Raw genomic sequence first — 24,351 nt, forward strand, 5'->3', positions numbered from 1 at the left:
AATCTATCCCGGCATATACGTTTTTGTCGTTGCTCCACGCAGAGCATCTCAGTCCTCACAAGCCACCAACCGAGGATCTCAATCTTCAAACCACACCTTACCAAGAGAGAAATCAATAGAGAATACTCCCTGACATCAATTAACGGAAACATGAGAATCGCAATTACTGGCGCTCGTGGCTCTGTTGGCCGAGTTGTGGTCAAGCTCTGCACGGATGCCGGCCACTCCACGGTGCAGATCAACCGAACGGACACCGACTACGACGGCACGCCCCGTTCGGAAATGGTGACGGCGGACGTTGCCAATGACTATGACGCCTGCCTGAATGCATTCAAGAACTGTGACGCCATCATCCATCTTGCATCGATCCCAGACCCCGTTGATAAGCCAGACGACACTGTCCATAACAACAACGTTAACTCTGCATTCAACTGCTTCCGTGCCGCGGCTGAATTGGGCATCAAGCGATTCTGCTATGCTTCTTCGGTGAACGCCATTGGACTGGCGTACGCAAATCAGCCGCTCAAATTCGATTACTTTCCCGTCGACGAAGATGCACCGCAGCGACCCACAGATGCCTATGCATTGGCCAAGCAGGAGGCCGAGCTCCAGGCCCGCTCGTTCGCTACGTGGTTCCCAGGATTGAAGATCGCCTGTCTGCGGATTCACGAGGTCGCACCCCTTAAGGACGTGCAGAAGGAGCACAAGGAAGATTGGGAGAATGCAGCTGTCAAGCAGTTATGGGGCTGGGTGAGCCCTCAGGCCACAGCGAGGGCGTGTCTGCTCGCCGTGGAACGCAGTGACAACTTCGAGGGATGCCAGGTCTTTAACATCGTGGCGCCCACCACCACCCAAGAGACATCCTCGGAGGAGTTGGCCAAGAAGTATTATCCCGGAACCGAAATTCGAGGCGATATGTCCAAGAACCAGAGCTTTTTTGCCGTTGACAAGGCACAGAGGATTCTTGGATGGACTCATGATGAGAAAGAGTGATCTCGTTTTGTGTAAATGGAGTAATTGGCGTGTCATGAAATCCACGGTAGATAGGTAGCTTCACTTGAATATAGGTTCATAATAATGGGGGGAATTCTTGTGTTCGGCTCTTAGGACAAAGCCATTAGGCATACTGCAGGGCCCTGCCTTTTAATGGTTCCTTTTATTCAACACAGTATTCCTCTCGGCTCAGGCCTTCACCTTTCTCAACAGCATAACTCAAAAAGACACATACCGTAGATGACCCCCTGCATCTTCAGAAAGTCTTCAGGGTGGACGAACTTGCACTTGTCATGTGCCAGGATCCTCGCGATGTCAACTGCGCAGAAGACTTGGAGAATATGGGCATCTAGGGTTGCTTCGCAGTCAACGGTTTTCTCATTATCAGTTCAAGCAGAATGATAAGATGATGAGAGCTCGATCAAAAGGCGTCAATTGATAGACAGAGAAATCTGTTCAACAGTCCTCAGTTCAAGCAAGGCTCTTGCAGAGCTACTCGTCTATATGTTAGAATGCGGGATGCCCCATAATCTTGAAAAGAGTGAGATAGTCTCCATGTCGATGCTCGAACGCCTCTTTCAATCGACGAGCCTAGAACGAACAGGACAGGTAATTCAGTCGGCGACTCGGTTAACATGACCGAAGTCCCAGGTTATGAGAGGTCATAATAATCAGGAAGCCGACGAAGAGACCGAATATGATATGTCTCGGCCGACCATCTTCTCAACTCAGGCAATAATTTATTATTGCCTGATGCTACCTGAGACATCGGATGGATCGCCACAGTCGCCACGGTCGCCACTGCGAGAAGACGAGCCAGACAGCTTGAGAACACGATTTGGGGGTATGCCGTCTGCACCAATATCGGACGAGAAAAGTCACCCGGCCGAGTCCCAGCCATATTCGGCCGATACAGTCATCAGGGTTTGAGTTGGGAAAAGAATCAGTTCATCTGCAACTGCAAGTGGAAGGGACTCTTGAGATTATTGAAATAAAGCAGACATAGAGAGAGACCCTGAGAAGCAATTCTCCAGACTCAAGAGTTGCTGAGAAGCAAGAAGGAAGGAAGAAGAATCCGGAGACTGTAGAAAAGTTGGAGACTGTGGGGGATCAGATTGCACGTGACATTGCATGAATCCAACCAATCGGAGTTTGACTCACAAATGGAGATACTAGCCGCATACGGATCCATAATTCCATAGACTTGGCGCTGCAAAAGGGGTCTATTGTTACTCCAATCTAAATCCCAAATTGTTCTATTGCTTCATAACCTAGTATCATACAATGCACACAAATCTAGTCTATTTGATCCAGCCCTTGGGACCGCCCCAGGAGCCCTTCACCATGTAGTTGTAGTAGACCCAGGGGAAGAAGTCTTTCTTCAGGTAGTAGAAAGCACGGCGAGGAGTCGCCTGGTCAATGCCCAGCAAGTTACCAAACGTCTCCTTGGGTTCTCCGGCGTACTTGAACTCCGCCAGAAGGACCTTGCCGTACTCGGTCAAGAGCGGACACGAGGTGTAACCGTCGTATGAGGCGTCGGGCTCCTTGCCCTCCATGGTTCTCAGCAGGTTGCTGACGAGCACGGGTGCCTGTGCCGTGATCGCGGCCGCCGTCTTGGATGTGGGGAGACTGGACGCATCACCGGCCGACCAGACATTGCCGTACTTCTTGTGGCGAGTGGTGTTGTCGTCGACGTCGACGAAACCGGCCTCATTGGCGAGTGGGCTGTTCTTGACAAACGCATGCGCTCCCATCTTGGGCACGACATGCAAGAAATCGAACCGTCTTGTCACCTGCTCCTGTCCGTCCAGACGCTTGAAAGTGGCCTTGTCGCCATCGATGGAGATGAGATCGTGCTGGAACAGTCCTTCCACCTGTCTCTCCTTGCGCAGTTCCTCCAGCTTGGCGCTGTACTTGGGCACACCGAACATCGCGGGAAGAGCTGTAGCGAAACTGATCTGGATGGCTCCACTCGAGGGATTGCTGGGGTTGTACAGACCGGCACGCTTCCAATAGTCCAGCGCGAGCCACATGATCTTCTGCGGAGCGCCTGCGCACTTGACCACACCAGCCGGCTGGGTGAAAATGGCGGTGCCTTTCTGCAGTTTTTCGATGGAGCGGTAGGCCTTGTCGCAAGTGTCGTAGCCATAGATGGACGAAACGAGAGAGTTCGAATCGGCGAGAGCCTCCGGCAAACCCTTGATGCTGTTGAAGTCGACCTTGATACCGGGCGCAACAACCAACTGCTCGTAGTTGACCTTGTCGCCATTGGCGAGCGTGATAAAGTTGTTCTCGGGAGAAAAGGTGTGCACACTGTCGTTGTAGAACCTGAGCTTGGGATCGATCAGGCCGTTGAGGGGTTGTCGCAAATCCTCCTTGTTCTTGAGACCGCCACCGACCAGAGTCCATCCGGGCTGATAATGATGCCAAATAGCGGGGTCCACCACCGCAATGTCGTCTTGAGAGAACTTTCCGGAGCGGAGCAACTGATGACTGACGGTGAGACCAGCGCTACCCCCACCAACCACGACTACTCTGTGATTGCGCGAAGTGCCCACTGCAGCTGTGGCATAACCCCGCGTTACCGTTGAGGCATTCTGTGCGGCAAGAAGTGAGCGAGAAGCAGCAGCAGAAACTGCCACTTTTACACGACCGCGAAACATGACTGACATGATATGAGAAGATGTAAGAAAACTGGAGGGGAGGAGTGAGAAACGAAAGGAGAGAAGGCGTTGGACGGTGCGATGGATATTAAATACGACCACAAAAAAAAGCCCGAAGTCGCAATCAGGAGGGATTAGTAATAGTGCGATAAGGTTCTTAGATAAGCCAATGGGCCCACCCGGACTCAATCGCCGACTACTTATGCTCGGGTCATATTATGTCAGCTGCATAGAATTTATGTCATAACGCGATCGACACGTCAAAACGTCAGTCGCCGATTGTCCTGTCACGTGAATGGGTCGGCGAGTGGACCCAGGATCCCGATGCATTTACTCTAGAGACCGAGAGGAAGTATAAACAGCTTCGGATTCCGCATGTATCTCTTGATTTTGCCATTCAGAGTAAATACACGGTACCGTTTTAACATGACATCCATTCAACCTCAACTCTGCAAAAATTGGCACGCAACAGCGGGTCTGTTGCGGGCGCCTTCCACTGCAGTCCGAGTGGCACTGTGTCCTCTCCACCAACAAGCTGCAAAGAGGTCGGCCTGCACTATTGGCAAAGCGCCTCTAAGATTGTCATCAGGTTATGCAAGTCCATTGTCACAATACCGTGTCCAAAACACACCCACCTCTCCCACCAGACGATCCCTGCGATCCCTGAACGGGACCATCGTTCGAGCAACCTACAGCACTGCAAGCTTGAAACCAGGAGAACCGACCATTCACGATGTGTTCGAAAGCAAGACAGGCACCTGGCAATATGTGGTTGCTGATCCAACTACATCGACAGCCGTCATCATCGACCCGGTCCTGGACTATGACCCCGCCACTCAGGTCATCACCACGGACTCGGCTGACGCGCTTCTGTCCTTGGTCAAGGAGAAGGGATACAGAGTCGACAGAATCCTTGAAACACATGCACATGCAGATCATCTCACCGCAGCGTCCTATCTGCAGAAGCGCCTAGCCGAAGAGCAAGGCCATCGGCCGCCCATCGGTATCGGCAAGCGCATTGGACAGGTGCAGAAGTTGTTTGGCCAGAGATACGGCATTCCGGCGGAGGAATATGAAGGTGTCTTTGACAAACTGTTCAATGATGATGAGACATTTACGATTGGCAACTTGACGGCCAAGGCCATTCATCTTCCTGGACACACACCAGACCATCTGGGATACCACATTGGAGGTATGATGCCGCTCACACCCATTGACTTGCCACATCCGCTAACTCAACCTGTTAGACAACATTTTCTGCGGTGACCTGATCTTCCATTCGGATCTTGGCACCGCGCGCTGTGATTTTCCCGGTGGCAGTGCAAACAGCCTCTATCACTCAGGGCGGAAGCTCTTGGGCTTGCCAGATCACGTCAAGATCTGGACAGGCCACGACTATCCTCCTGAGGGGCGCAAGGATCCCGTCCCCTCCCTGAGCGTCCAGGAGCATAGGCAGCAAAACAAACACCTTAAAAACGGCGTCACCGAAGAGGAGTTTGTCGCGCTGCGGAAGGAACGTGATAGGAACCTGGCTGAGCCGAGGCTGCTTCACCAGTCACTGCAGATGAACATTCGGGCAGGACGATTGCCGAAGCCTACAGAGTCGGGGCAACGATTGCTCCATATTCCGTTGAAATTGAAGGGGTTGACATGGTAGTTATAGTTTTGTCACAGGCAGACGAACCTGCAAGATATATAGTGTACATATACCACAGATAATGACGAGGATATGGGCGAATGCCCGATTGGGTTAGTAGCTATCGCTCTATCTTATCTTATCTGATCCTGACATGACCAAAGAAGCACAGAATATAATGAGACAGCTTTAGGATATAAAAACACAGGCATATCTGGCTGTCATTTGATACGCAAATAAGATATTGGTGACGATGCATACACTGATGTTCATTTGACAGCCTCAGCCTGAAAATCCATTCAAATCACTGCTGCGGGCCGAGGTTTTCCCGACAGGGCTGGTGGGCGTGGTGAGGCATCTCCAACACGCCGGAGAACTTCTCCTCTCCCTCTCTTCCATTCTCTGCCTAGGAACCTAACCATCCATATTTTCTTCATCGCCCCTTGGTCATCACTCTAGATCCCGCGAAGCATACAGGAGATAAACCTTGTGGATTTTTGTCAGTTCTGCTAATTTGCGACCGCAATAATGCAACTACCCTTGCGGCAATCACGAACCAAGGGCCATGCTGGTATCCTGCATCCCTATGTATGTAAGATGCACCTGCCTCCATTCAACAAGCTCCGGATCTTTACACTAACAACGAATGCAATTGAATAGTCTGAAGGATTGGTCGCTTTCGAGTATACCGACGGCCTCGTTCGGAAACCAAACACCCTCCTGTTCATCGGCGGCCTGGGAGACGGACTCGGCACTGTCGAGTACCTGACAGACCTGATCACGGCGGTGGAATACACATCCTGGTCCGTCTTCTCGCTCATTCTCTCTTCTTCTTATAGCGGATGGGGAGTGGGTCATTTGGGCAAGGACATTGATGAGATTGCGCGCTGCGTGAAGTATGTTCGGGACTACAAGCAGGAGTTATTCGGCGCGGGGAGGATTGTGATCATGGGCCATTCGACAGGCAGTCAAGACGTCATGCATTATTTGAGTTGTGCGAATCCGCGACCGCGACACCCTGTGCTGGACAAGAATGCGGCAGTAGAACCTTCCAAGCGGCTTCCTGTCGACGGAGCCATCATGCAAGCGCCTGTATCGGACCGAGAAGCAATTAATTGGGTCATCCAGGATGGAACGGACAGGGACGCTCCAGAAGGAATGCGCGAGATATACCAGAGAACTATTGCGAAAGCCAGATCTACCCCTTACGAAGATGACGACGCCCTCGATACCCTCATCCCTCTGTCTGTAACAGCTCGAATTGGGTATCCAAGCTCAACGCCGGTGAGCAGTCGACGGTTCCTGAGCCTGGCCAGCCCAGACAGTCCAGAGAAACCAGAAGAAGACGACATGTTCAGCTCCGACCTCAGCGATGACCAGATGCAGAAGACCTTTGGCCAGCTGCGCTCTCGGGGACTGCTGGGTTCAAAACTATTGGTCTTGTATTCCGGAAGAGATCAGTCTGTGCCACCGTGGGTTGACAAGGAGCTTTTATTGAAGCGCTGGTCCATGGCAGCCGGCCCCGACTACTGGGACACCAATAGTACGATCATCCCGAACGCCTCGCATGCGCTGAGCGATGATGATCAGGCCGAGCCGAGAAGGATGCTGGTGGCGCGCGTCATGTCTTACTTGGAAGATGTAGAGAAACACATTGCGAGTTGAGTTCGGAGCACCGAAAGCACTTCGAGGTGGAATGTGCGAGACATTGTCGAATGTAATGCTGTCCACAGCGATTGAAGAACGACCCAGGGCAAGCAAATGTGATCAATCAATCCCAACCCCTTGTTCAGGCGGGAGCATCCTTCGGTGGTGAAATTGCTGCTCGGGCATGTCATCATCGCCTGAGCCGGTGTAACAGGGTTCCATCGGACTGTTGGAACGTGAGGCATGAATAACTGAGATGCCTCGAATCCCGTTCATCACCTTTATCGAGGGCCGGTCATGCACCTCACGCCGACCAAGTCCTGATGGGAGAGGGGCTAAGCTCACGGACATGATTCCACCAATTCAATTGCTCATCTGGACTGACAAGTTCCAAGTGATGTCCATAATTATGTCAGACATAAAAAAGGACCGGGAAACACGCTGCAACTTGCAAAGGATCTACATCTCATTACAGAGTAGGGATCTGAAGGCACAGATGAGATCTTCGAACATGGGGTATGCCGTAGCTTAGATCAGAAAAGAGGCCATTAGAATTAGAAAACTTGCTTCACCATCATCAAACCTGAGAAATATTTGTTCTAACCATGGCCTTGTTGCCGTCAACCACGAACCAAATGACCGCTCTTTTGCTGTTTGCGGTGATCTGGGAAGAAAGCTGATGATGACGACTGCCACGGCCAACCGCATTGACCACATCGAGTTCAAGTTGGCCCATCAACCCAAATGAGATAGTGTCCTCCTAATACGTATTGTATTGTGACTAGTCAGATCTATTTGGGATCCAGCTTCGATCGATGAGGGTCTGGCGGATAGCTGGAGCTGCAAGTAACGGAAGCACAAAACTTGGCCAGATGAACGGGTGGAGTTAAGGTTATCTCTGTGATGTAAGTCTGATCTCGAAAGACGCTCTCTGATTGGCCAATCCAGATCGGATTTCTCAGATCTCTATCCAACTGACTTCATCCGGGCCATCAACTACCTAGGGATCTGGCAAACATGTTGGCAAGCATGCAGGATAAACAAGGATTAACGCTATCCTTGGGATGTCAGTCAACTAAGTCAATCAATGCAAGCAATGGTGCTTGAAATATTGACATAACAGTGATATCAGATGGGAGTTTCACATTCTTCCTGATCGCATCAGCACCTTTCCCCTGAGGATCCTCAGCTATATAAACCCTTCGAGAGTCCTGCCAATTTGTGTCTATATCACTCTATCAAGCAATTGCAATTATTTCTCCAATCCAATAATCCAATACCTCCACCGTCAAAATGGTTCAAGGACAGACCGAGACCGGCGAGAAGTACAAGCCTAGCGGTATGTTCTTCTGACCCAACAACTTCGTCTTTTCGATCGAGACTAATTGATGCTCAGAGCACGGCGGCAGACGCGAAGATGGTCAGCCCGACAAGCGTACTCAACAGTCCCAGTTCGCCTACGGACAGGTCGACCCCCATGAGGCCGGCCAAAAAGGTGGGAAGGTCGGCGGTACTGCCTGTGGCAAGCAGACCGAGGATGCTGGTGATCATTAAATGAAGCCTTACTCATATACTTCATGAGACATGGTGCATGATTGCTCGTTGATATTGTTGTTGGATGTATGATATGTATGTTACTAGGAGTGAATTATGAAGTGCACTTCATCGAAAACTTGGATTCTAGTGTAAGCCATTGCTAGTCATACAATTGTAGCAAATTAGATTGCACTTGAGATGAAGACAATTATATGGCCATATATCTCAAAGCACAAACTTCTCTAACAATCTATCACAGTGTATGACTTCGTTGCCATTAACAAAACCCATGAAGAAACTGAGCCTATTACTGTCCAAAAGCTTACCCTAGATTAAATCCGAGCAATGATGAGGGAAGGTAAGTTCTGAATTCTTAAATAATACATCAAGCCTGTTCCACAATATTTCAACATGCACAAGTCTCAGAGCATATTACATACAGCTGTGATCGAAAGTTAATTGCTTGACCGGAGACTCCAGCATAGATCCCCCCTCGTCTTCTCAGAAGCTTGTTGACGCTTCAAGCAGTAGGCTGGGCAGCGGGAACACCAGATGGAGCGGCTCCGGTGGGAGACGGGCCCTGACCCTGCTCCTGACCTTGACCACCGAATCCGGCAGCGCCAGAGGGGACAGCACCCGAAGGGACAGCGCCAGTAGGAGACGGACCGGAGCCCTCGCCACCCTGTCCAAAGCCACCGAAACCTCCCGCAGCGCCAGAGGGAGCGGCACCAGAAGGAGCAGCGCCGGAAGGAACGGCACCGGATGGAGACGCGCCAGAGCTCTTGCCGTGATGACCCCGGTGACGGCCACCTTGACGACCGTTTGCCGATCCGGAATGGGAAGCGCCAGAAGGCGAGGTGCCAGAGGACTGGAACTGGGCGTTCCCGGAGTTCTGAGATTCCTGTCCGAAGCCGCCAAAGCCTCCGACAGCGCCGGAAGGAGCGGCTCCGGAGGGAATGGCGCCAGAAGGAGCAGCGCCGGTAGGGGAGGGACCAGAGCCTTCCTCGCCTTGGCCTCCTTGGCCGAAACCGCCAAAGTCACCGGCAGAGCCAGAGGGAGCAGCGCCAGTGGGCATGGCACCAGAGGGAATAGCACCCGAAGGAGCAGCGCCAGACCCCTCAAAATCTTGGGGAGAGCGGGCCTGAACACCTTGGCCGCCGGAGTTGCTTTCGCCCTCACCCTGGGGAGAGCCAGAGGAAGCGGGGCCATTGCCGAACGAAGGGAAGCCGGACGGAGCGGCGCCAGTGGGAACAGCACCGGATGGCATGGCACCGGTGGGGAACGAGCCCCCATTCTGGCCTTCACCACCGAATCCTCCAGACATCATGGGACCACCGGGGAAACCGGATGGCATGCCAGAGGGGATACCGGAGGGAAAGCCAGTGAGGAATCCGCCGGGAGCGCCCTGTCCGGTAGGAGTGGGCTGCACATCGGAACCTTTGTCGGCGTGCTGAATGGGGGCAGCCAGGGCAGAACCGAGAAGGCTGAGAAGGAAAGCAGCAGTCTGAGGCTTCATTGTGAAGGTGACGAAACGAACGGTTGCTGTGTGAAGTAGAAGATTTGACTTGAAATCGAAGGATTGAAGTGGGCAACCAGGCCTCGAAGTTCAAAGAGTGTGGATTTTGAAAAGAATGGAAAGCTGGGTGTCAGATTCTCGAGTCACCGGGACTATGGGGAGGAAAAAGACATTCTGAGAGCGGATGGACGGCTTTAAATAGGCATGCTGTCTTCTGTCTGCGTTGACTGGGGATTTCCTAATTGGGCTAAATGGAGGGCGCTATTTGTTCATATTGAGCCAGGTTGAGCTAGATGACCCTTCTGTGTCTCATTCTCTCCCTCGAGCTCCAAGACTCCAGCCACCAAAGCTGGTACGCGTCAGCTTCAGAGGGATCGTCAGGTGGAGACTAAGGGCTTCGTCAATATTCGAAACGAAGAGAAAGAAGGATGCACACTTCGACCTTGTAGAATCCACCCGTATACAGGCTGGACACAATGAATCCGCGCCTAGGCCCAGGGATCGTCCTGTCGGCGTCAGTGCCCACTAACAAGCTGACAAGTGATGACTGACGAGTGCAGTGGACAGTTGAGACTTGCTAGTGGGCAAGTGAAACAACAAACACGCCACCTGCTTCTGATTGATAACCGACGCCAAGCAAGCCAAAACACATTTGGCAGCGTCACTGACTCGGGCTGGGCGCCAGTGCTTCATATTGGACTCGGCCATTGGAGAGCGAGCCTCTCGTCTAGCAGTATAATGACTAGTGAACAGTACGCGTCATCTTGGTCTGTGCTTCAGGTCGAACCTGTTTGAGATAAGGTTACTGAGTCGCTAACCCTATGAAGCTTTGCCAGAGAATCTTGCTTACGGGTGGATCAATGGCGGTTAATTCGGAGAAATGCATCGGCGCTGTCCACTGATTGTTGGACCGGAAATGAAGCAGTGGGGGTTGCTATTTTATCCGCAGTCATGACTATCGCTTAGGCTGCATGCTGTGGAGCATGCAATACCTTATGTGGATTAAGGTGAAACAAGATGAAGCACTGACAGAGCCCCTTGTAGAAGAGCTTGAAAGGAGAGTGGATCTGTTCAGCCGTCTGTCCTCAGTCCACCTCATGAGTCCATGAGAGACTGCTGCTGGATGGAGACTTTTGAATGGTCTTATAGATATATCCGTCCTACATACAGAATAACCTCTTGTTACTGCAGTGATATGGCGTCTACAGCTAAGATATCATGAAACAGCGGTAAGGTTGCTGCGTCCCCCGGAAACTCCGAAGAGAAAAAAGATGCCGAGAAGATGCGCATTAGCGGGTTTCAAGTGCATCATGATTATGAAGTCTCACGTAGGTTCTGCCATTGACATCAAGAATAGTAACCTATATCGCGCCGTCACCGGTATAGTAGTCCGCAGGGGGCCCATGCCATGCCTTATGACCGGAGAAATGGACAAAACGACCTTGATGCATCCAGTCGGAACAGATTGTGAAGCTCGACGAGGGCTACAACATCTCATTGCACATATTGACTCTGATAAATTCCCCCCATTTCAACTCTTCCATGAGACTGGACTGGACCGAGGGCAGGAGTATGGGAAGTCCGTTCAACAATATCAGATTTCTATCTTGATTCATTGCAGACATCCTGAGAAACATGCTAATTTGATCTAAGAATCTAGACTTAAGCGAGCTTGGAAAGTCCTCAACCCATCGCGGCCACGACGTCCTATACCCGTTAGCTTGATGCCATGAGCTCAGACAGGAGAGAAGCCACCACAGCAGATCGATCTAAACCATCAACAATTTCCTCAGCGCAAATTCAGGCAGCTGAAAACTTGTATCCCACTCATGCACAAACTGCCACTCCCACTCAACATCATCATTCGAGCCAGCTATTACCAGCAGGCGTCCCTTGGCTTCCCCCTGGTATTGGAACGGCCGAGGCGGAGAGGTTGATCCACTAGATCCTCGATCTCTAACGGCAGGCAGCAAAAGACCAACCCAGCGATACTTTTTAAACACCGGTGCGATCACGGAGCGGAGCTTGTATAGGCTTTTCATGTCCATCCTTGAGGTCCCACCCTCGTTGTAGATGGTATAGTAACTGTTGATCAGGGACTGGTCCTGATCGAAGAACTTCAAGCGGATCCAGGTCGGAAGCGCTCGGAAACGACCGATCAGGCACATAAGCCATTCTGCTCTGAAGCCTTGTTCGGTAATCATACCTGGTAGACTATCTTCTCCATCGTAGGCAGGATATTGTTCTGCACTGGGGGTGCCAGCCGTGGGAGGCAGGAGATTCGGGCGTGACGGCGCCCAGCTGAATCCGTGCTGGCCCTGGAGACGTGGAGCGCTGGAGACGAGGAATCCGGTTGCCAGGGGGTCTCCCATTTTGGACTTCCAAAAGTCCACAGAGGCTTTGACGAGCTTTGAGCCGCACACCAGGCTCCAGATCAGGGTCACGTCTCGGTCCTTGGTGGCGTGTCTGTGGTTCAAGAGGCAGGTTGCTTGCTCTATCTTGACGGGGGGGATCTCTCCCTCGACTGGGCGATGGCCGGTAGGGATGTAGTGCTGCAAGGCTAAGCATGGCGATACAAGGGTGAGATTACTGTATGCTAAGACATCGTTGAGGACGTCCACGAGGGATATGACATGGTTGTCTTTGCACAGGATGTGAAGGTCCCAGCGGCCTCGCATGCCTTCCAGAAGCGTCCAGGCACGAACATTCCAATCGCAAACAACGAGGGTTGCCACGATAGCCTCCTTTGCCTCCAGAGAGAGTGGATGAACGTTAATCTCCATGAGGTCTCGGTCGACTAGCAAGGTGACCTTGCTATTGAGGAAGTTATTGTTAATCTGGCCCATCGCCTCGTAACGCAGCTCCAGATCTGTCGGGACACAAGGAGTGTCCATCCAGTATGAAGTGCAGCCTAACGCCCGCGCCAGTCTGGTAAATCTGCGATGGAGGCAGATGTTGAACCCAGTCTCAGGTCGCCCCCCTTGACCGTGGCTCCAGACATGAGACACGGCCATGGTCTCCGTGGACACGGGACAGTAGCGAATGTATTTCTCATCGGTCTCTTCCAAAGAAACCGCCCTGGCTTTTTTGATGTTTTTATACGACTGTTCGTCCCAGGTCAGGAGACTGCAAGCAGAGCCAGGGCACTCGAAGTCATGAGCGGATTGGATCTGGACCCCCTCGGACTCAAATCTCTGACAGTTTCCAGGCGCTTTGCCATCACAGACCCTCGACCTGCTGCTACTGCTACTACCACCACCCTGACCAGCGGCAGGATTGAGATTGCATCGCGGCTCACGGTCACCAAAATGGACATTGTAGATCTCGAACAGTCTCCTGAAATCCTGCGTCACCGAGCTGAGATCAGACCGAAGAAGCTCAAAAGCCCATTTGCACATATAATTTGGTCGTAGTTTCTCGACGGTCTCTCGCCCGGGCATTGCCACAGGGTAGCTATGTCGATCAAACGAGGAGCCCGTTCTCATCTGGATTTTCGCGTCGTACCACAGTTGAATCAGCATGGTCTGATGCCACGTTGCCCACAGAAACGCCTGCAGGACAAACCGAGCTCGTGCGTCGGCCTTGGATTTTGAGCTCTGGAGGAGTAACTCCGTTGCCGTGTCGAGAAGTGTGGTTATGGTGTCTAGATACGCGCTGAGAAACCCGATTTGAACGCTCCTTTGCATCACTAGAAACAAAGCGATCCGCACGACATTCGTACTTGGCCTGGACAAAACCCGAAGACTGGACCATTCATATCCATCGCGTAGCGTCCCAGTTCTTGTTGTCGTCGTCGTCGCTGTAGAAGAAGAAGACGCAGAAGAGGTAACAAAGTACTCCTCTGGCCACGGACCTTCTGCATATTCAAATGGCAGTTCTGGAGGGTATGAGGGAAGACGAGCCAGCAAGGCGCACGCCCGATCAATAATCTCGTCCCTGCTCCATTTCTGCGTATGCACCAGGAGGCTACATACCATCAGTGGGGAAAGCAAATCATCCAGCTTCTCGACGTGGGAGCCCAGATCCTCGTTCTTGGGATCCAGGATTACAAACCCATCCCGACACCACTGCTCGAGCCGCGCCTTGGTTTCTGCGCTGTCTAGCATGTTGATGTTCGGTGCTTCGCCTGTCTCGCTGAACGGCCGAAATCGCATTTCGATCGGCAGCAGCAATCCGTGCTTGTCGGTTGGGTCATACGTATTCTGATCGAGAATCGCAGCTACCTGAGCTCTGCTCAGGGCTTGAACAGTTGGATCTGTCATTGTTTTCTTTCTTTCCCCCGCTCTCGAGTTTTGCTTGTCCTTGATGCTTTAGGTCTGGGGCAGCGTCACTATAAACATCAAAGGGGGAGCGCTTCACACAGTGACAGTTACTTTATATAAATGCCCAAGCTAGGCCTCGTACTAATCCTATAACTACTTAGTTTACTGTCCATGTCTGCCATGTGGGCAATGATCATTGGCTCGGGATAATAAGTGCAGTGCGGCTGAGCCACAGCGAGGTGATATGACCCGCAAAGTGGTTCATCGAAAGATGATCATATGTTGTAAAGACCTATAATAATCATCTATCAGATATGAAGCATGAACGGCGTAGGTCGAGAATCATTTCTGCTTTAAGTTTATTATAAGCGTCAATGGAGCATTCCGTATGTCTCATCAGGGTTCGACGACAGCAACTACACCCTGACATTTACTGCCCAATCGGCAACTCATATATAGAGGTACAAGAGTAACGTATTACCATCTGCTTGCTGAATATGTCTTTGCGTGAGAGAAAGCCTGTCTGTCTCAATTCTGACGAGATCTATACAGATGAAAACGGAACATTGAAATCGAGATTGCGATCAAAATCCCCCCAGCTTGTAGCAGCCCATGGCCCGAGCCCAACGGCCAAGCGCCATCAAAGGAAAGTAATGCGGATAGAAGTTATATTTCATGTAGAACCAGTTGGGAAATCCGACACCTGTGAACGGACGTTCCATCCAGGACAATCCAGGTCCCTTGGCCTTGGTCTGCGTGTCTAACAAGTACCGAACACCACGGATGATTGCAGGATCGGATGGAGGCAGAAAGGCAAGCAGTCCCATCAAAGCCCAAGCGGTTTGTGATGCGGTCGACGGACCAATACCTGCGTAGGTGCTGTCGCGATAGGTACGGAGCGACTCTCCCCAGCCCCCATCCGAATTCTGGACGGATTTCAACCAGGAGAGAGCTCGGGAAACCATTCTCTGAATGCGTCGATCATCTGCTGCGAACCTCATGAGGCCGCACAGCACATTGCTCGTGCCGTAGACGTAGTTGACTCCCCAGCGGCCAAACCACGCCCCAGTGAGTTCCTGCTCATGGGCCAGACAAGTAATCGCTCGCTCCGATGAACGACGGATCTGGTCCAGGAGAGGATCAGACACCTTGTCTCCAGACCGGGAGCATTCCAGGATGAGACCAAATGCCTCCAGGACTCTACCGGTGAGGTCGGCGGTGGTGGGATTCGACAGGCAATCCATATCGCTAAAGAGAACTTTGTTCATGAACAAGCTGTTGTTATCAACCTCGTAAGCGCCCCAGCCCCCATCGCTGTTTTGTAGCCCTAGCAGAAACTCGGCGGCTCGGATGACTGACATCGAAGTCACAGAAAGGCGGTCCTGCTTCAGGATTGACAGAATGACAGCCGCCGTGTCGTCCAGGTCGGGGCAGTATCGGTTGATGTACTGGAAACAAAAGCCTCCTGGAGCGAGCCGAGGCCGGTACACGTTCCAGTTACCATAGGTCTTGAGAATCTGGCGGGGCTTGACCCAGTTCATGGCGTTTGTGAGAAGGTCGCTGTCAGCCTGCACGCCGGCATCACACAGGCCGACGGTCATCAACGCCGTATCCCATATCGGGGAGACACTAGCCTGGATGCGCTGGCCCCGTTTGTCCCGCCAAGAGAGCCGCTCAACTGCTGCGATCCCTCGCTGGACAGGGGAAGACGACACGTCGAATCCTTCCAGTCGGAGAGCCATGACGCTCTGGGCCATGGACGGATAAATCCCCGCCCAGTCTCCCTCTTCATCCTGATGCTCCAGAAGCCAGCGAACGCACTTTCGTCTGGCGTATCGTCTGAAGGGGGAATGGCGAAGAAGACCCCCAAACAGATGCAGCGAGTAGTCAACGGCCCAGAAGCCGTCTGGCCATGTCCCAACTCGCAGGAGCATACGACGCGGCTTTGTCAGTAGGATCGCACCACAGTTCATCCAGGTAGTCATTGGACGCGGAGGCTCCGTTTGGAAGCGCGTAGATCGGTTGATGATGGCGAACGATCAACAAAGGGACAATCATCCCCCGAGCCCACGATGACATCCGATAGATGTTGATCGGTGCACTGGCTGGAGCAAGAATGAACTCTGGAGGCAATTCAGGCACGGCCGTCCAAGGAAACAGACCGAACATGGCCAAGTAGATCCGGGTTAACATGCGCACACGGGCCACGCCCCCAACAGAGAGAGCAAAGCTTCGTGCATTGCGCATGGCGGGATGGTCGGGAGAAAGGCCGAGTAGCTTCAACGCCAGATATGCCTCGGTGGTCATGGAAATATCCCCATCATAGTCGTTTACCAGACTCCAGGACCCGTCTTCCTGCTGCTGGGACAGGAGCCATGAGATCAAGGCTTCGCGATCCAATCGTTCTTGCAAGCCCAAAGTATGAAGAAACAAGACATATTCCGCTGTGCAGCTGGGATTGGATTCCACTTCTGCACACCAATGGCCATCCTCGCGCACCATATGGCGGGAGTACGCTGCTGCTTTTTGCAGAGATTGCTGCACTTCGGGCAGAAGAGTGGCTGCACTATTGTCATGGGAGGCGGCATCTTCTTGGACGTCTGTCATGGCTGAACTGCTTCACTCGTGTGAGTGCCGTACGCGACGAGTTTGACGTAGACCGGAGCCGTTCCAGGAACTGGGTACGAGGCTCAAGTATCAGACCTGATATACCTCGAGTCTACAGTATTTGTCTAGTAATCTATGACAAGCGTACAAGGATGCGCTCCTCCGAATGCAGCTGACATGTTGCATTACGCGTTTCCTTGCAACACATCCAAGCATGGCATATTGCCATCGTCATCAATGGTTCTTACGAATGTGTAGTCTATAGTTGCAGAAGAGTGAAATAATATTGAGACTACCCTGAATCAGAACTTGATATCATTATTCCCCATCAGTGAGTGAGTGTATCCCGATGATCCGGAATGTAACCCTGTCTAGACTCCAACCCGTAGATACACTGACCATGGACTGCATTTAAGGTTATTTCTGTGGTTGTCATAGACCATGACAGGTTACAATCTCTTCTTCCAACTCGTCCTTGGCCATGTCATAACCCTGTGGCACTACTCTTCCCTACAAATGTTCGTTTGGGTATCTTCCAGATGCGGCCGCCATAGCTGAAGATATTCAGTCCTAAGACTTTCTCTATCCAGTATCAGTACGATAGCGAGTCCACAGATTCACGATGATGCAGCTGCCCTTGGTTTCGACCTATCCACATTTGTCTATTGCCCTGCTTGTCGGCGCTGCATTCCCCATCTTTATCGCTCTCGCTTTTGGGCACTGGAAGATTCCCCCTTCATTCCCCAAAGGGATTCCCCGCGCTGGAGGAAGAAAGATCTTCGGTGGGCTTAGGGCCTGCTTCCGAGGCTGGCCATCGGGACGACCGAGTCTCTCAGAAGGATATAACGAGGTAAAGACATTGCTTTGCACAAGCTGTGGCTCGATTGAATGTGCCTTTATCTAACAATGCTACCGAGAACAGTTTAATCGACATGATAGGCTCTTTATCTATGCCAATGGCAACCTACGTCCGCAAGCCATCTTGCCAGTGAAGGATTTTGAATGGGTGATCCGGCAACCCGACAGCATTCTATCTCCCCAGGAAGTTATGAACGACAGTCTAAGCTTTAAGCATCTCTTTCCCATTGGTCGTTCTGCACTGGACGAGAAGATCGCCAATGTTGTGGTCAGCCAGTTTCTCACTCAGAATCTGGACAAAATCCAGTGTGATCTGGCTGACGAGCTCCGTCAAAACATCGACCGGGAGTTTGGCAAGGATTGCCACAACTGGCAACCTGTCCACCTCATGGAAGCGATGCAAAGAGTTGTACTCCGGACGAGCAGCCGGATCTCATGGGGCTTGCCGCTATGTCACGATGCCCACGTGCGTTCTCTTGCCAGATTGATCAACTTCTATGCGGGTGCCATGATAGTGTGTGGTCAATTGATCCCCTGGTTCTTACAGCCGCTGCTTAGCACCTGTCTCAGAGTCCCCTTGTACTTTGCTCGGAAGAGAGTGTGGGCTACCACCACGCAGCTCGTCAAGGAGTGGCTGGCGCAGATTGAACAGGAGGAAAGAGAGCAGATATCTGAAGAGGATTCCAGGGTACCTTACAACCTGGTAACCTCATTCATTCGAGTCTCTCGCAGGCTTTACGGGACTGAAGAGCTCAATAAGGAAAAGCTTTCCGTGGTTATCAACCTCTTTGTAAGCCCGCTCCTTTTTTCTCGGTTCGAATCTCAACTGATGAATGAGCAGGCCTTGCTCCCGTTTATGACTACTGTTCCTAGCTCCTCCGCTGCAATCTTAGACATTGTGAGCTCTCCGCCAGATTTGGAATTATATCAGCAGCTTCGGCAAGAAGCCACAAACGTGCTCAGTTCAGAGAGAGAATGGGTGGTTCCCACGTCTTTCAAGAAGCTCCGTTATACAGATAGTGCCATCCGGGAAACATTGCGTCTAGCTCCAGTGACCTTGCATGCATCCAACCGGGAAGTCATCCACCCATCGGGTATCACCTTGCCCACGGGCCAACATCTGCCACGGGGTATGTGGGTTGCTGCGTCGACGTTGGATATCCATACGGACGAGAGATTCTATGCTGAAGGACAGTCATACAAGCCATTCCGATACGTCAAAGAGCAGACTAATGAAGACGGCACCGGTATGCCCAAGCAGAAGCTGACTCGGGTAGCAGCCACCTCGAAATATCTACCCTTTGGCTCAGGACGTCATGCATGGTGAGTTTTTCTCTGCCTTTGAAATGTTGAATGAGTCCTCACTGACCCATCATGTTCCCCAGTCCGGGCCGGCATTTTGGTGTTCATCTGCTCAAGATGATCATCGCCCATATCGTTTTAAACTATGATATGGAACGTCTCGAAAAAAGACCGGAGAACATCATTTGTGGTGAACATGTACTTGTACCACCGAGTGCCACTGTCCGAGTCCGTCGGAGGGAGGTCAACTGAGGCCGTTACGATGTCAGTCAAGACACAAATGTGGCTGGGTTTTCTGGAATCGCCACTATTGTCTTGCTCCAGCTGGTTGAGGACGACAGTATGTTGGAACGATGGTCCATTGCTTCCGAACCATATCGATACTCTGTGGCATTTAAAGGCCCTGTGCAAACCACTAGGAATGTAATGACTTCCTCCCTATTACCTAGAGATAAGTGATACGACTTTATACAGGTCTCCTTAACACATATTGAATATCAGGCACGGAATGGCGCATGGGACATAGTATTAGAATCTTGACATTATGAAAACCAAACATCCCACTTCACATCCATCTGCCGTCTCGAACAAGGTAGATAGTCGTTTGGTAGCATCTTCGAATGGTCCCCAGATTCATTGGAGCTAGTTAGGAGTCAACATAACCCTCAACCTCAGAACCTAGTGATGGAATTTTCACCTTAATCCCATGTTCCGAGTTGTAGCACACAGAGTGGTAGGAAGGCTAAGCGCTCGCATATGATGCAAATCGTATATGAACTGACGATACAGACTGCAAGGGAGTGTGGTAGAAGACAAAGAAAAGCCAGTAGACCCAATACTGCGTCCATGATTGACATTTTCCAAGAAAAATAATGGACTATTCGCTTTTGCAGGACGACTACGACAAAGGCCAACTGCGGGAAAGAATGCCTTGCATGATCTCTGTACATGTAATGAGAAGCCCGGAAGAGTCGGTGCGCCTTGCTCAGTTGCCACTTGCGATGTCTCAGTCATGGACTCTCGGATTAGGAACTTGTGGTACTTGTGACGCTTTCAATGCTGTCCGGTCAGACTAAGCCTGGAGCAGCTTCAGAAGCCCGGGAAGGGGTTACATCGAGGGTAGGTGCACGCGGCCAGAGAGCATTTTCTTGAGGTCAAATTACACTTCGGAAGAGACACGACTACTACAGCCAGTATTCCTCGTGAGGTCATAGATTCCAGAGATGGCATTCTGTGCAAGCACCTGTTCTGTGAGAGGGAGACGTGGCCCATGACGCTTGCACGTAAGTCAAGGAAGAAGTAAGGAATCCTATGCTGCGGCATATTGTGGCGTCAAGATAGGAAGATGTCATGGACTGTCAACCTGAGTTTATATGGGTTGCCGTCACCGAGCCCTGGTGCAGTCTGGCATTTCCCTGCCAGGAGGAGTTTCACTAAACTGGGTTAAGCCCTCCTACAGTGCACTTCCCAGTTCTTGCACCGGGGTTTCGGGTAGAGCTCATCTAGAACACCTTGAGTGGGGGGCTTTCAGTGGGAGCTGATTCTTTCTGTACGTGGATTACAATTACTCTCCTATATGAGCACAGGAAGAGAAAAGAGAATTCCACAGGGGGATGGTATGTCGCTCAGTGTCCCTTACATGCTCCGGCTACCAGCCTAGGCTAGGGTACTGATAGCACTTAGGGCATGACTGGCTCTCCCACTATTGACGCCCTTGTTGGTCAAACAAGCTCCATCTCTAGAAAGACAATGGCAAGGGATTTAGCTTTCATAATCGATTGCCTGGCCAAACATACAATAGTTCTACATAGGCTCTTTCAGAGGTAGAACTTGGTTGATCCCTGGTCATACTACTACGTATGCCATCGGTGTGCGGAGTAAGGAATGTAACATTAATGAATCAAGCATTATCAACCTCAAACCTGTATATTCGGACCCATTAGAAACTCTATTTACGGTAAGAAATTTAACCTACAAAAGTCAATGAAGCAGGGCATTTTGTGGCTGTACCCATTCCATGGAAGCGGATCGTTTTTCCAGACACATTCCAGGATAAGCCCCTTGATCCAGAGCAAAGCCGACTGGCTTCAATCATAACTGGATCCCAGCTGTATAGACGTCACAGCGCCTTGGATGCGAGGAGCCTGCAATAGAATGGAACTGAGGCCTAGAGTGCTAGTATACGGATCATGATAGTGTAAACCCAGGCTAGAAGCACAGTACTCAGAGAAGACCAAGCTGTGAGCGTAGCCAGGCCTTCGGTGTCCAGCATGCAGTGTCAATGAGATGAAAACGCACGCCCACAGAAGCATAAGAGTGGTAGTAACATGAGAGTTCAGATCTCCATCTGCTTGCTAGTTGCTGTTGATTGTCATATAACTAAATACCTACATAACAATGTAAAGTACAGCAGAGTTGGAGACACGACGGACTGCTCTGGCTGGCTGGCCTTCAGAGCAATATTGCTTGCTGTCAAAGGTGAATCAGTCGCTTCGATTGTCTGTCCAATATAGCAGGCTTCAGAGAATGCCAGGCGGTAATTGGCGTGGAGAGACTAAAGCCAATGACATTGCAACAACAGCAGAGCATATCCTCATGCACCAGGCTCTCGGCAGCAGCTTGAATACAGATCAAGAAGCATTCATTTCATGGCTGTATTCTGTCCAGAACTCAGATGGTTCATGGGCATCAACCCAGGGGACCATGGTGATCTTTCAGTCACGGTTGAGGCCTACCTTGCCTTGAGAATCTTGGGTGTCTCACGGAATGATCCTCAGATGCGCAGATCTCGATCCTTCATCCTTTCTGCTGGAAGCATCGCGAGAGTCTCCTTTATCACCCGCGTTTATCTTGCAATGTTTGGTTTATATCCCTGGATTGCCGTCCAAAGTCTGCCGTCTGAGTTGATATTGCTGCCTCAACATATTCCAAGCAGTATATGCCGCTGGCCAGCTATGGATCGGAGTGCACTGATCCCTCTCCTCATTCTCTGCCACCATCGCCCAATATTCAAATTACCCACTCAGGAATGCGCAGCCAGCGCATACTTGAATGAACTGTGGTGCAAACCGGAAGAACCGCCAGAGAAAGCCTTTGGCGGCGCCTTTCCAACCGGCATTTCCAATGCCATCGCACCAGTATCAAAGTCCACAGACTTGATAGGGCGTTTCTTGAACGGGCTGACATACTTCTTTCCTCTCCGACGCTATGCGCTTTATCGGAGCGTTGAATTCATCCTTGAGACTATACGGGAAATGGGAGGTGTTGGGCACCTGGCGCGGCCATTGCACATGGCGATGCTTGCTTTGAAGCTGGAGGGTTACTCGGTTCAATCGTGTCCTCTGCGCACGGGCCTGGACTATCTCGAGCACCTTGTGTATGAAGATGAAGCTGGGAAGAGAATTCTGAGTGTGAATACAACTGTGTGTGACAGCAGTCTGATGATTACTGGCCTTGGAGACGCCGGCATCCCGCTCGATTCTCCATGGCTCAGAAAGTCTTTGCAATGGCTGCAGAGTCTTTCACTTTCAGACGGCAATAACAACACATCCAAGATTTTCGATACTCGCATCTTTCGTGTGGACGATGTAGCAGCGGCGATTTATGCAGTAATTTGACAGGACCCTCTGATGATCTGCTCCTCCTTCGTCGTCCGCGCTCTCGAATGGCTTCTGCAGCTGCAAAATGCAGATGGTGGATGGATATCTCTAAGCTACAATGGCCATCGCATCTCACCAGACAGGAAGCATGAACACGTCACGTCGATGCCAGACGTGACAGGTCATGTTCTCGAAGCTTTTGGCTTAATTCTGACGCACAGTCAACGGAACAAGATACCGGCGGGCCTAGGGGCCGTAATCGATCATGTAGCATCCGCTTCCCGAAGGGCTATACACTACCTGTCTGTAACCCAACAACCCTGCGGTACCTGGTTTGGGTGCTGCAGCAGGCATCACATTTACACAACAAGTGCTGTGCTCCGTGCATTGGCCTATTTCATCGGTGTCAAAGAGCGCGTGGACCGAGAGAGATGACGGTATCAACGACGATGTGTGCCAAGCAATCCACTGGCTTGAGGGAATCCGCAATCAAGACGGAGGCTGGGGTGAGATTTCCTGGAAAGAACAAGCTGGGACGTCCACAGCATCACAGACAGCTTTGGCACTCATGGCACTACTCCCTTATCTGTCGCCCTTGGATAGCATACTCCGAAATGGCGTGGAGTACTTGCTCCGAACCCAGACCAAGACACTTGGAGGGGCAACATGGAAGGAGGATCGGTTAATGAGGGCTGGTTCTTCAGCCTGCACATACATCGGGTCTTCTTATATCTCCCATTATTTTCCTATGAGGCTATGATGGCGCTTGGCCGGTACGCGCAATCATTGAGGAATATTCATGTGGGGGAAAAGACTATGGTAGCAAACAAATACTCATATGCTGGGGCATTAGAATCCAGTATAATGAGCATACCATGCGTGATATTGCAGCGACCGACCTTGCAGTCCAAAGAGACAACGGAGTATGAAGGTAGGTAAGCAAATGTGTCGGTGAATTGCTTTGTATTGGTTGCTATCATGATCTATAGATTCTATATCAGGCAAGGTGTCCGAGTGGTCTAAGGAGCACGGTTCAGGAACTGGACCTATAAACTGATCATCAGTTTCCGTGTCTCGAAAGGGGCGTGGGTTCGAATCCCACCCTTGTCATTTTTTTTTTGTTTTTCTTGCTAAAACTACCATTAGCATAATTTTTGGCTGAGACGAGTTACTCTCTATAGTAGAGTGCATATTTATATTGTTTGGTACGATAGCTGACTAGTCACTCCGAGTTTGTACTCAACAGTCAACTATATATATAATCCTGCACTCCACATTGCTTATGTATTCTTTGGAAGGCAAAACCAATACAAGATCTGCATCATGGGCATTTCCACCAAAAATTCCTTCTTGAACCACTGTCGTAGATCGACGGCGACTAGAGTTCCGTGGCTCTGTGCTTAATATTCATTTCAATATTGACTAAGATATTAGCCAGTGTCGAACAATAGAGACTTTCCCTGCACCGGAAATATCTGCCTTTACTAGAACGATCACTCAATTGCCTCTTCAATACTATTTCTTGTCTAGACAGTCAAACTCATCAGAATCCTGTAGCTCAAAAGGCCACGGCGTCAATTCGACTCTGCCGCACCAGGTCGAGGGACAATCCCTGTCCTTGAGCCTCTCATCGATGTCGTGGTTTCGAACCAGAGTCACGGCTCGAAGGCTGCCAACGCCGAGAACTGGATAAATCGAGTGCCAAGCCATGGATTCCATGACCCGGGCATTG

The 24,351-nt window shown here is 51.1% G+C and overlaps 10 protein-coding genes across 10 annotated transcripts; 6 read left to right on the forward strand and 4 right to left on the reverse strand.

Annotated features, from left to right (window-relative positions):
- Positions 1-150: 150 nt before the first annotated feature.
- CDV56_109436 (NAD-dependent epimerase/dehydratase family protein) lies at positions 151-993 on the forward strand (the record flags this gene model as incomplete). Its single annotated transcript, XM_026763055.1, has 1 exon — positions 151-993. One exon carries the CDS (start codon positions 151-153, stop codon positions 991-993), a length of 843 nt encoding a protein of 280 aa, XP_026618614.1.
- A 1,301-nt stretch (positions 994-2,294) lies between these two features.
- Positions 2,295-3,656, reverse strand: CDV56_109452 (NAD(P)/FAD-dependent oxidoreductase; the record flags this gene model as incomplete). Its single annotated transcript, XM_026763071.1, has 1 exon — positions 2,295-3,656. One exon carries the CDS (start codon positions 3,654-3,656, stop codon positions 2,295-2,297), a length of 1,362 nt encoding a protein of 453 aa, XP_026618615.1.
- Positions 3,657-4,082: 426 nt separating this feature from the next.
- On the forward strand, positions 4,083-5,313 carry CDV56_109463 (MBL fold metallo-hydrolase; the record flags this gene model as incomplete). The annotated part of the gene is made up of 2 exons (XM_026763082.1): positions 4,083-4,848; positions 4,904-5,313. 2 exons carry the CDS (start codon positions 4,083-4,085, stop codon positions 5,311-5,313), a joined length of 1,176 nt encoding a protein of 391 aa, XP_026618616.1.
- A 507-nt stretch (positions 5,314-5,820) lies between these two features.
- On the forward strand, positions 5,821-6,957 carry CDV56_109472 (putative esterase; the record flags this gene model as incomplete). Its single annotated transcript, XM_026763091.1, has 2 exons — positions 5,821-5,880; positions 5,953-6,957. The coding sequence occupies 2 exons, from the start codon at positions 5,821-5,823 to the stop codon at positions 6,955-6,957; spliced, it is 1,065 nt and encodes a 354-aa protein (XP_026618617.1).
- A 1,275-nt stretch (positions 6,958-8,232) lies between these two features.
- On the forward strand, positions 8,233-8,493 carry CDV56_109488 (uncharacterized protein; the record flags this gene model as incomplete). Its single annotated transcript, XM_026763107.1, has 2 exons — positions 8,233-8,278; positions 8,336-8,493. 2 exons carry the CDS (start codon positions 8,233-8,235, stop codon positions 8,491-8,493), a joined length of 204 nt encoding a protein of 67 aa, XP_026618618.1.
- Positions 8,494-8,995: 502 nt separating this feature from the next.
- On the reverse strand, positions 8,996-9,991 carry CDV56_109490 (extracelular proline-glycine rich protein; the record flags this gene model as incomplete). Its single annotated transcript, XM_026763109.1, has 1 exon — positions 8,996-9,991. One exon carries the CDS (start codon positions 9,989-9,991, stop codon positions 8,996-8,998), a length of 996 nt encoding a protein of 331 aa, XP_026618619.1.
- A 1,769-nt stretch (positions 9,992-11,760) lies between these two features.
- CDV56_109503 (HET domain protein) lies at positions 11,761-14,253 on the reverse strand (the record flags this gene model as incomplete). Its single annotated transcript, XM_026763122.1, has 1 exon — positions 11,761-14,253. One exon carries the CDS (start codon positions 14,251-14,253, stop codon positions 11,761-11,763), a length of 2,493 nt encoding a protein of 830 aa, XP_026618620.1.
- A 584-nt stretch (positions 14,254-14,837) lies between these two features.
- CDV56_109517 (terpene cyclase/mutase family protein) lies at positions 14,838-16,860 on the reverse strand (the record flags this gene model as incomplete). Its single annotated transcript, XM_026763136.1, has 2 exons — positions 14,838-16,080; positions 16,190-16,860. 2 exons carry the CDS (start codon positions 16,858-16,860, stop codon positions 14,838-14,840), a joined length of 1,914 nt encoding a protein of 637 aa, XP_026618621.1.
- Positions 16,861-17,482: 622 nt separating this feature from the next.
- On the forward strand, positions 17,483-19,272 carry CDV56_109530 (uncharacterized protein; the record flags this gene model as incomplete). Its single annotated transcript, XM_026763149.1, has 4 exons — positions 17,483-17,710; positions 17,783-18,508; positions 18,560-19,041; positions 19,104-19,272. 4 exons carry the CDS (start codon positions 17,483-17,485, stop codon positions 19,270-19,272), a joined length of 1,605 nt encoding a protein of 534 aa, XP_026618622.1.
- Positions 19,273-21,701: 2,429 nt separating this feature from the next.
- Positions 21,702-22,637, forward strand: CDV56_109543 (putative squalene-hopene-cyclase; the record flags this gene model as incomplete). The annotated part of the gene is made up of 1 exon (XM_026763162.1): positions 21,702-22,637. The coding sequence occupies one exon, from the start codon at positions 21,702-21,704 to the stop codon at positions 22,635-22,637; it is 936 nt and encodes a 311-aa protein (XP_026618623.1).
- Positions 22,638-24,351: the final 1,714 nt, after the last annotated feature.

This window comes from Aspergillus thermomutatus (genome assembly GCF_002237265.1).
Source record: "Aspergillus thermomutatus strain HMR AF 39 chromosome Unknown NODE_6, whole genome shotgun sequence".
NCBI classification, from domain to species: domain Eukaryota; kingdom Fungi; phylum Ascomycota; class Eurotiomycetes; order Eurotiales; family Aspergillaceae; genus Aspergillus; species Aspergillus thermomutatus.